We start from the raw sequence: 11979 nt of genomic DNA, 5'->3' as shown, positions 1-11979 counted from the left end.
GGCGGGAGGTTGGAAGATACAAAAATGGCAACGAGGAAACTTGTTTTAACGGGGGTCTTATCCCCAGAAGAATGTGTTAGGTTTGCGGCGGGCAAAGTTGAAGAAGTAAGTTATTGGTTTCATGTTCTATGTCATGAAGAGTTTCTTGTTTTATGCTAAAACAATGTTATCATTCGTGTCATCGATTGTTGTGTTTTTGTTTGCGCGACAAACTTGCTTCACTTGTTTGGGTTTTTTTTTTCTTCTTAAGTATTTAACTGAATTTTCGTGTTTCTTTCTGTTATAGTATGTCAGTACTGGGTTTACGTTTGACTACGAGTACCACTGAGTTTGGTGATTTCTTTTTTTTTTATATATATATATTTATTTGCGTTTTGGAATGCAGGTTCACTTGTGTACACGTGTGTGTGAAATGACTTGTATCGTGTAATCTTCCTCAACCTTTCACTAGATTCCTCTTTATCTGTGGGTTTTATTGCCTGTGTCATTGCAAATGGTTTTGCTGCTCGTTCAGCAGTGTTGTCAGCCCATTGTTTTTGGTGTTTTTTTTTCTTCTATCTTCCCCTGCATCTCTCACCCACAACAGTTCCTGGAAGGATTGTTTTACTTAACTCAATCACGGTGTACCTCAGCTGGGTGGATTTTCGTCTCATGCGAGGTGTTGAGTGGCCGTGTGTAGCCTGGAAACTGGCTACTTTTAGTACTTTTCAAGAGGAAATTTGTTACCTTTCCTTACAGATTCAGCAGAAGTGTTTGGTATCATTGGAAAAAAAGAATCTATCACACTTTTGCATTTTTGTTACTGTTTCTTCCTCTTTTGTATCAGCCATGCAAGGAAACAAAGACACCCAAAGTGGAAAAAAGCAAAACTTATAATGTACACAAAACATACCGAAGAATGTGGCAATACATCAGATGATACTGTAATAATAAAATCTTTCACTCACCTCAAGCATCCAGAGAGGTAATCTTGAAAAATAATGTAAAATTCAGCTTCACACACAAGCATAAAACAAAAGAAGATGGGAAGCACACACTGTCACTTTCGGCACAGAATTGTCTCCTCACTGAAGATTCACAAAGTTTGTTTTGCTGTTCTGTTCAGTTTCTGTCTGTCCGAAAATAGCCCACAAAGTCAGAATTATAAACTGAATGTGTGTGTTTGTGTGTGTGTGTTTACAGGCTAACCACATCACAAAGACATAATGTTATAGACTGATTCAGTGACTGTTCACAGCACATACTCTGAGACTGACACACAGAGACTGACTGAACACACACACACACACACACACACACACACACACACACACACACACAAAACCAAAAAAAAACAAACACATATGGTATGGTTTGAATGGTGCATGGTCTAAATTCAGCACCTCAAAAAGTACAGACAGATGAAAATGTAAACTGACCGGTGAAAGCAGGAACACGGAAAGTTCTTGATGTTGCGTACCCACATTTGCTGCCTCTGATTTCTGCCAACAGCATGTTGCACATTGTTGTTGTTGTTGATGACCTGTTCATCATTTCTTTGATCATCAACAACCATGGAATCATCTCTGTCACTGTCGCTTTCTCTATTTTCGAGTTGAAAATCAGGATCGCCATTACCTACATGTGTCTCCTTGGTATCGTCAATTTCTTCGTCATTTTCACTGTCATCTGTAACGACAACATTTTCAAGTATATTGTCTTCATTTTCTCTGCCTTCATCTTCATTTTCTGAACAGTACCTTCATTGCCAGAGCCATTCTGGACAACTTCTTGAAGCACTTCAAGTATCATGACCGTCCACCTTGTCCGTTGCGACTCCACCCTTGATAGCAAAATGACTGGTCTCGAGTCCTTTGTTTCAAGTTGGGATTTGACCGGATAACGCTGACTAGGTCAGCAGAAACTGGTCTAAAAATAGACGGATGATTGGTACGTGGAATTCCTTGCGTTTTTTTTTCCCTCAGAACGTTGACAGGCAGTCTTTGTTTCGAAACAAAAATCGGCATGCAGATGCTCACGCTGCATGTTTAACTACAAATAGTGCTACCACAGATATGTGTGAGACGTGCCCAGTGCAGCTTCGGCCTCCGTGCGTATATGCGTGGTACGTTGTTATAAAGTTAACAAGGCCACTGGATCTTGTTATGTGGCCATACCCACATATCTTTCTTAACTGACTGCATATCTTCAGAAAGTCCAATGTGCTGCTTGGTTTGGTGCACTTGTTTATTGGTGATGTCATCACTGTATCTGATGCTTAGTATCTTATGATAGCACCTCATTTCCATGGCTTGAATTTTTTCCTAGTCTGCCATGAGGGTCCTTGTCTCATGTGTAATCCACCGTTCCAATAAACTACTCGACTAAAGTTAAATATGCAAAATGACCCATGTCATGAATATGGACCCATGATATTTATTTGCAATGTTTGCATTGCTTGGTAGAAAGAGGAGAAAAAAAAAAGGCTGGACATCAGTGTAGCGATTTGATCTGTATCAAAAATGGAGAAACTAAGCAGACAAAAATGAATGAATATAGGTCATTTCATCTACTGATGGTAACATTAAGTTTGACTTAATGCCAGGTTTTTGTTGTTGTTAACTCTCTCCATACGAATGGCAAAAGAGACGACGTTAACAGCATTTCACCCCAATTACCATCATCAAAATATTGCAAGTGGAAGGCTCTTATACTGAAGAGGTGAATGTTGACAAAGAATACCACAATTCTGACGATGGAAGCTAAAGGTTAGGTCATTCAGACACCCACTGGACATCTGAGGGGTCTGTGTAGAGGAGGAGAGAGGACTGGCCGTACTGAGTGAGCTAAAAAAAAAGAATTTACATAAGCTAATTGCGACACAAAGTTTAACCTAAAAATGGCCTGCATCATGACATTTTCAAAGATTTGTATCAGATGTAGACTTATGTTTGAACTAATTGAAGTTTAAATTTCATTGTCAATAAAAGTACTATTTACTTGTCAGTTTGCCAGTGAATGAGTAATTCAACAAGCTTCTTTTTCCCCTTTGAGGTGGCTGGAGGGGTTAGTTTATATTATTTCACCTTTTGTGCATGTGTGTGTATATATTCAAGCCTGGCTTGTGACATCTTAACTTTAAAGCAATAGCCAAAGTCTAAAAGAAGAAAATCTAGGTTTCTAGGGCTTCATTTGAGTTAATTTGCCCCATATACAACATACTCAGTATCTATGGGAAGCCATCACCACCAGTCAACTAGTGTGAAGCAAAACTGGGGCAAAACAAATGAGTGTCAGTTTAAAAGAAAGTTTTAATTTAGTACATATGCACATATGCTTCCACCAAGCTTTATGTCATTAATGGTTTGGGCAGTATATATAACACATGTAACTGCGTAAGATGGAAGACTTGCAGCAGAATTTGCATTGCTTAAGAGAGGTAATTAAAAAAAAAAAAGAAGAAAAAAAAAGCTTTTATTTTTTTTTTTTTTCGGGGGGGGTGGGGGGGGGGGGGGGGCGCCACAGCTTCTGTGATTTAGCTTCCCATCCCCTAAACTCCATGCAAGTCTGCCTGTACACTCATCATGGACCTCCTGTCATTACGTTTCACTTCATTGCTGAAAGTAATGAAAATGTTTGCTTCCACCCATGTCAGCTGGGTCATTGCTTTCCCTCATAATATTTGAAATAATTAGTATTATTAGTTGCCAGTTTATCTTGGCTGGAAGACTGAGAGAAAAAGAGATTGGTGTGTGAGAGAGCTCTACAGTAAGACGGAGTATGTTTGGCGTGTGATTTGTCATGTGGTGTGTCATATTTAAAGTATCTTCTTCGCTCGGGGGCTGCAACTCCCAAGTTCACTCATATGTACACGAGTGGGCTTTTACGTGTATGGCTGTACCACGCCATGTAGGCAGCCATACTCCGTTTTCAGGGGTGTGCATGCTGGGTAATTTCTTGTTTCCATAACCTGCTGAACGCTGACATGGATTACAAGGTCTTTAACGTGCATACTTGATCATCTGCTTGCGTATACACATGAAGGGGGTTCACGCACAAACAGGTCTGCACAAATGCTGACCTGGGAGATTAGAAAAATCTTCACCCTTTTCTCACCAGGCGCCGTTACCAAGATTCGAACCTGGGACCCTCAGATTGAAAGTCAAACACTTTTAAGTTTAACCACTTGGCTATTGCACCCATCAAATTTATAGTATAACTAAGAAAGTTCTTGAATTGTAGTTTAGTTTTGAGGTCTAATTGTAATAAGCATGTTCAGATGCATGCAAGTAAAAGTTTATTGACTGATTGTATGCGTGTGTGTGTGTGTGCTTGTGCAATGATGCACTCACAAAAGATTCCTTGAACATCATTGTGTAATATTTCTGATTTCACCACAGTGTTTTATTTTCATTTTCAGGCTGATGACGAGAAGATACAGAATCTGACAAAAAATCACTCTGCTTCCGACTTCCCTGCAGACTTTGGGAATACCTTGAGGACCTGGTCCATTCCAATACTTGATGTTGTAGACATGGGACCAGAAAAGGCTACTACAGGAGGAAAACCATTGCACACAAAACGCAATAATAACAAAAAATCATTTCGCTCCAGCAAAGGAAACGATGATTCCGTTGATGCTTTTGTTGTGCATGAGAGTGACAGTGACAATGAAGAAGAAATGACGCGTCTTTACACAAATGCAAAGCCGACCACTGACAAAACACATGATCCACATGCGATGTGTAATGATGGGTCATCCACCACCAGGTCTTTTCACAAATCAAATTATGGGAGAAAGGAACAACCTCCTGAACCAAGGGCTCAGTCAACGCCACAAGCAAACAGTAGACAGAGGAGAGGCCATACCATTGTTTTGGATGACTTCTTGCCTAAAGACAGTGCAAAGCCTGGCAGGCCGAAGGACAGGAGAAGAAGAGGGAGGCAAAATGGTGCTGCTACCCCTGACAGGTCTTCCACACCAGATAAGCAGCCCGCATTCAACGCCTCATTGATAAGTAATGAGGAGTTCCCTTCACTGGGGTAAGAATAATACTAAGTTTGATCAGTTAAAATAAATGCAAAGTTTTTTTTTTTTTTTTTTTTTTTGTTTGTTTTCTTTTCATATGTTGTTGCAGTTTCTAATATGGACTTACACTTTTAAGTTAAAGCATGATACATAATTCACTGTTATGATGACTGCATAGTTCACATTACAGATTAAAGTGCAAAAACACTTTGAAAAGCATCCAAGTTTCATGTGTTTTTTGGGGGGTGGGGTGGGGGTGGTGGTAAATTATCCAGTGTAGGGAAGCCAAGGTGCATTGCTCATGTGGATCAATGTAAATTTCTGTGTCTTTTCCTGTTTATTGCATCTTCAGAGTACTGATGTAAAATAAGTTATTTATCTTTTCATAGATCTCATAACCTCCTAGTCATCTGATAAAACTTTATAGTAATAAATTGTGATATTGCAGTGCCCTACTTTGATATCTATATATGAAAAAAAAGTTTGCATTTTATTTTTGTTTCTTAATTTATGATTTCTTGAGTTCGTGATTTGCAGTCTTCATTTTAGCTCATTTGAGTTGGCTTCAAGTTCTTGTATTGAGTAGGATTAGAAAGTTTGTTTTATTTTGATTAGTTTTTGTATTTAATTTACTGTTTCTTCTTTCATTCTTTATTGTAAGCAAGCATAACATATTTGTGTGTGTGTTTGTGATACAGATGTGTTTTTTGTGGTGAATCATGCGTTGTAATTTGTAGAAGATCATTATTTTATTGTCATTTTTAATGAGAATGAGTAATATGGATCCAGGAGATCCTTATGAATAAATTCTGGGTCCTGTCTGGTATTTACTTATTTAGTAATTCTGTTTGGAATATTAAGAGTTCACCCCTTTCTGAATTTGTCATTCAAATTATTGTATGATTTTTGGACAAATTAATGGATACATGTATATGATGTGCATGTTTGTATGTATTAGTATTAGTCTGTCTCCAACTTTATTTTCTTCAGCCCCTCTCTGCCCCCCTCAACCCTTTTCCCGCCTCCCCCGCTTCAGTGCCCTGACTTGACTTATCAGAGTAGTCTTGTTTTGTTTTTTCGCTTTGACAAGCCTGCACTCTGGTCTTTATTATCAAAAAATGAAAAAGAATACTGTCTAAAAAAAAAAACACGTGGTGACCATTGATTGTGTGGCACACAGCCAGTCCAGCTCGAGTCCAGGGTCAACATCGCTGACGAGATCCAGGACAAGTACTCCTGGTTCCAGTTTTGACAGCAGCACCACATCTCCTGCAAGGGAGATATCAGGGGTGCAGCAACAGTGAGTCAACATCATTGTATTGTTGCTATTGATCGTATGCTTTGATATGCCAAGTTGCAGCCTTTGGGGCTACAGATTGGCCTTTGGGGACCATTCCAGTGCTGACTGTCCTGAAACACTTTTGGCAGAGTGGGAATGTAACTTGGGCAAGATACTCTCCACTATGACAGAGTTTAGGTTTGGTTCAGAACACCCATAAGTCATTTGATCATTTCACTGCAAAACCAGTGGGTCATTTTCAAAATTAATGGGTCAAGAAAAACAAGAGAGGCAAGGCCTTCAAGACTCACTTGTGATAAATTAAGTCCCCTAGCATTACAGAGTAATTTCCCTTTTTTACTCTCTGCACCAAAACGTTTGCAAAATAAATAAAAATTCCATGCTTAGCAAAAGAAGTTCCTGTTTGAACAGAAAATGATAATAATGACTCCTCTTGTTGTTGTGTCAGAATAAGAGGTCAAAGGGCCAAGTTTAGAGAATACAAAAAATATAAATATAACAGTAAATGCAGTTTGCATATAACCAGGCTTCTTTTTTAATTTTTTTGTGCCCATCCCAGAGGTGCAATATTGTTTTAAACAAGATGACTGGAAAGAACTGAATTTTTCCTATTTTTATGCCAAATTTGGTGTCAAGTGACAAAGTATTTGCAGAGAAAATGTCAATGTTAAAGTTTACCACGGACACACACACACACACACACACACACAGACAACCGAACACCGGGTTAAAACATAGACGCAAGTGAGTCAAAAATGGCAAACAGAAGTAAAAAAAAAAAAAAACAACAGAATCCCATATCCAGAAGCTGACTGACAGCACTGTTAAAAAAGAAACACAAGTTGTGATCAAGGTGCTGCAGTAAAGCTGAAATTCTTCCTGAAAAGATTTTTTCATTTTTATTTCTTTGTTTGAAAAAAAAAGAAGAAAAGATTATTTGCAGAAAATGGAAGTAAGTTTGCTGTGTTCTTTCTGTTCATCATTCTCTGCTGTAGACATCTCTTCCGTTTCCCCTTCTCCATCTCCCCCTTGTGACTGTCCATTCTTCTTTATTGACTTTCATTATGCCATTTCTTCTTGCTTTGAAAAGTATTATCCTCCATGTCTTTCCCTTGTATTTCTGTGTAACACCAGGGTAATTGATGACTACATATATCATAATTTAAAACCAAAAGCAAGTGAACTGCTTGAACATGCCTGAATGGTTCATTACAAATAATTGGAATGAATGTTGAACGTGTTGTTGTTGCAGAAAATCGGATCAGTTTCCGAATCTGATGACGGAAAGACTGACGAAGGTGCCCAGCAGAGCACCCCTCAGTCCCTGTCAACCCAAGGCCACTGGCAGTGCTCCCCCATGGGGAGTTACCCCGGTGAAAAGTGCAAAAGGTGCTCGGAGAGTGTCTGTGACACCGCTTTGTAGAGCCAGTGGGGGTGAAGTAGTGATTCCAGAAAGGACTCCGTCCCAGGCCAGTCCTGTGGCTGAGCCTAAAATGGAGGCGACGTGTCTCGGGTCACCTGTTAATACACTTCTGGTCGTGGAAAGCAATCTCAATCCCCAGTCACCCCAGTGTTTAAAACAGGATCAACTTGTCAACCCTGGGGAGGACTGTAACCCAGGAAATGGTGATGGCAGCTCAAGCGCCCAGCTTCAAAATGAAGATTCGAAGGAACCAGATCCAGAAAAGGTCACCCACAAAAAAACGCTGGGTATTTATATCCAGCTATATTCTCTGACGCTGAATGGTAAGTGGAAACAGACTACGGTTTGCGATTATCCAGATGAAAATGTCTAGATTATTTCAGCAGATATGTAACAGTGCAGTATGATTTTTTTTAATCAAGTATAGATGCATTATCATTATTGTTTTCCTTATTATTCTTTTAATAATCAAAGACCATATTTTATATTTGACAGAATAGTTTTGATTGTACAGGCAGCGTTAGTCTAAAGAGGACAGCTTTTGCCTTCCTTCTCAGTGTATGTGATTTCACTGTAGTCATGACAGGTTTGCCAGTGGCGAGTTGTCTGCTCTTTTTTCTTTTCCTTTGGTTTTTTTTTTTAAAGATAGGATTATTCTTATGTGCAAATTGAATTTGCATTTTACAGTTTAAGTTTTATTTACTTTCACAAATGAACAAGAAAGTCTATTAAAAAAAAAAAAAAAAGACTAATAACTGAAATTGCAACAGCTAGGATTAATTGACCATGGGTGGGTGGGGTAGGGGTATGTTACACTGTGTGTATGTATGTGGTATTTTTTTTTTTTTTTACTCATGGTCTGACATGTAAGCCTATTCCTACCCCCACCCTCTGCCCCCTTTCTGTATGTCCAGCTTCTTGTGAGTAAGTCTAACTTCTTGATCTTTGTTTTCAGAGCACCTGTTCGTAAGTGTGGCAGCTGAAATTTATTACCTGTGCCAGTTGCTGACAACCAGAAGCTTTCAGTACAAGGATGTGGCAGCTGATGTGGATGAAACTCTGCGTAAGTTGTTATTTAATGGTTTTTTTGTTGTTGTTTTTGTTAACTTTGAGATTGTACCTGTCTTTTCTGTTGACTTGGGATTCTCTCTCACTTATGATACTTACCACTCCTGATTTATGATTGTAGATTTGCCTAAATCAAATGACTTCTATGTCCCAATCATCTTGATGTGAAGAGGACAAATGTTGTATTTTCTTCAGATTTGTTACGTTGTCCTAGCAAGTTAATGTATTTTTTCCTTTTGTTGTTCCTGAGGATGTAATTGTACAACTCTGCTGGTTAGATTTCTTGTTCTGCAAACTACCTTGTAAATGCCCACCCCTTCCGTACACGGAATTCACTCTGAAGTCAACAGACTAGATTCTAATATAAAACTAAATGATCGTTATGATTTTCTTTCTTCTTTTCACAAAGTGGGCAGTGGTTGTTATTAGTTAACAAGGTATTTTACACTGTGCACGGTTTTTAATCTAAAATGGGGGGATGATGTTATCCAGATATTGTTTAATTTAAGGTAGTTTACAGTATATGCAGATTTAGGCATTAGCTAGTCACTTGATCTTTATTTAAAAAACCCCAAAAAACACCAAAAATGGTTTGATGATTTATTTATTTATTTTATGTATTTATTTATTTATTTATTTTTTTGTTGTTGTTTTTCAGCCATCGAAGAACGCAATTACATGTGCACAATACATAATACAATGTATTTTGTTGTGAACGCGCTCTTCAATTTAAAAGAGTAAGTACCTGGATTTGTGTTTGATTTAATAGATTTATATGAATATGTTATTTGTTCGTGTATTTTTTAATGTGAATTATAAAAAAAAGATGAAATTTTGATTTACGTTTCAGTGTAGGTGTGGCAGATATATAAGTGGTAGCTCTATGGTATGTCAGGGATTTTATTTGGGTCAGAACATAATTCAAAAGAAAAGTTTAATTGATTTGATCAAGAAGTCAAATCAGGTAGTGTCTGATTAATAACTCATCAGAGCACGCACGTACATCCTTTTTGTTGCATTGTTGTACGCCTACTGGACGTGACTCTCATGTCCAGTTTTCGTCAGTACTTCACGGTTGATAGTTAAAGGGAAACAACCTGCTTTGTTTGTCCCTGTCTTCTGGAATGTTTGAAGATTGTTTACATTCCCTGGACTTGCACGGTCTGTACAGTATTACTCAGGCAGTAGGAAATCTCCAATTCACTTGCAGACATGGTTAGCCAAAACGGTATTGTTTAGCAAAGATCAATCTGGGCTCATTTTTTGACGGTTTACAGCTCTAGAAGTGGCTCAGGAATTACTGCAAGATATGGTCAGTGAGGAAGAAAGCCTGTGTAGTGGTGAGGGTGATGATGGTAACTCGGGTACAGATTTGGATAACGATATGTGTCCTTGACCCACTCCGTGGCACAAAAGTGAAAGAAACAATCATGTAAGTCTTGTGTCTGAGACTGATCAGTCTAAGTCTGTAGCAGGCATATAGTGACAATGAATATGAACCAGTTGCCAGCACAACACTATAAGCGTAGCTAGAAATGGAAGAGGGATGAGGGGAGGGGTGGTGAGGCCAACTGGTCACCAGGTGGAGAGGGAGAGGAGTGGGTGGAATCTGTTGGCTGGGTGCCAACACATAGCCATGTTGTTTTTCACACGTTTGGTCTCAAAAGTATTCCTGGTTGTGAGTGCACTTTTGGGAGAGTTGGTTTAAAAAAAAAAAAAAAGTTTTCAGTACATTGTATTTTGATATATTTTTTTCTTCTCGTCTCCACAGGTTGCTGAAGAAGTGTGACCGACCAACAATAAAATTTCTCGCAGAAAACGAGAGGATTCGGCTGTTCAGACCAGATCTCCACCAGGAGATGAAAGCTGCTTTGGAAAATGCAGATGATACTGCTGTAAGTGTGTGTAGCTTTGCCTTTGCACAGAACCTTGGATGGTGGGGGTTGGTTTGCTGGGTTTCAGCGCGAGTGTGTATGCGCACTGCATGCTTGCCTGCCTTGTTTTCATGTGTGTGTGGTTGGCATTGGTGTAAAGTTGTATTTGGTTCAACAAGGACGCAAAGGATTGTGATTTTCAGGAAATTGGTTTTAAGAAGTCAGTCTGCTCATTTTTGGATAAGGAATCAGATTTTCAGTTCAGTTTGCAAAGTCAGTTTTGTTATATTGCTGATTTGATATTGTGTAATAAAAACATTTTGTGTGCAGTGGGGATGAAAAGAAGAAACTGACATGACACACATTTGAAGTCTTGCTGCATGCAAGCATCTCAACTGCTTGATAAAGGGTTTAAATTCTGTTTAGCAGTCATGTTGCAGTGGGTGTTAAAAATTGAAAATAACTAACTGCTCAGGCGCACAAAACACCTCCCTGCTGTTTGTGCATGAAGCACTGTCGGGTTTGGGAACATCTGCAGTTTATTATCAGGGTGTATTTGTATTTCTTTTTATCACATCAGATTTCTCTGAAGCAAATGAACACATGTACCCATGCATTATATTCAAGGTAGTTGCAACCTTCATGCATGGTTTTGAAAAATGGTGTTCAGGCAAGAACAAAGCGGCATATTTTCACATTGTGCTGGAGACAAGTGTGTCATACAGAAACCCACAGATCAAAGGAGGCCGTCTGACAAGGAAGACAACCCTCTTGTCATCTTCAGCTGTAGTTATGCATTTTGAGATAGCCATTAGACCTTTACTTCATGAATTTCTCATCCCTCAGTGGTATTGAATACATACCTTATCACTGATAAGCTTACGATTTTTGTGATTAGTCAGTCCTGCACTTTTGCTTACACTTCAGTTTCATTTGCCACAGATGCACAGGTAATGACTTTTTCATTACATCATTTTCCTCAGATGCACAGATGTTGATTTCTCATTACATCATCTCATTTCTTTTGTGTTTGTGTGCAGAGTTCCAGCAGCGCCAATCTGTCTTCAACTTTTCTGGCGACAATCCAGACAGAAAGTTGCTCAAGGCAGCACTTCCCATCCAACAACAGCTTTATTGCCATGAAAAAGATCAAGTGTGTGCTCTCATTTATACTGTGTGTGTAAGAGCGAGAGACATGGCAATTGACAGATTTTCAGCTAATGTTCATCTTGGAAATAATGCTTCAGGTTTGCAGAAATGATTGTGCATGTAAAATAATCATGAACCACTTTGCACATCACTCTGC

General features: G+C 38.9%; 1 protein-coding gene across 1 annotated transcript in view; it reads left to right on the top strand.

The window, feature by feature from the left end:
* Positions 1-11979, top strand: part of LOC143281371 (uncharacterized) — a 30846-nt gene continuing 18867 nt past the window's right edge. The window contains exons 1-8 of the mRNA XM_076586575.1: positions 1-105; positions 4400-5022; positions 6189-6308; positions 7561-8054; positions 8687-8794; positions 9458-9536; positions 10571-10694; positions 11714-11826. Coding sequence (XP_076442690.1) covers positions 25-105; positions 4400-5022; positions 6189-6308; positions 7561-8054; positions 8687-8794; positions 9458-9536; positions 10571-10694; positions 11714-11826 — 1742 coding nt within the window. The 5' untranslated portion in view covers positions 1-24. The remainder of the gene's footprint in view (positions 106-4399; positions 5023-6188; positions 6309-7560; positions 8055-8686; positions 8795-9457; positions 9537-10570; positions 10695-11713; positions 11827-11979) is intronic.

This window comes from Babylonia areolata, chromosome 4 (genome assembly GCF_041734735.1).
Source record: "Babylonia areolata isolate BAREFJ2019XMU chromosome 4, ASM4173473v1, whole genome shotgun sequence".
NCBI classification, from domain to species: domain Eukaryota; kingdom Metazoa; phylum Mollusca; class Gastropoda; order Neogastropoda; family Buccinidae; genus Babylonia; species Babylonia areolata.
Note: the sequence above shows the minus strand (reverse complement) of the source record. Positions and strands in the feature narration are given on the sequence as shown.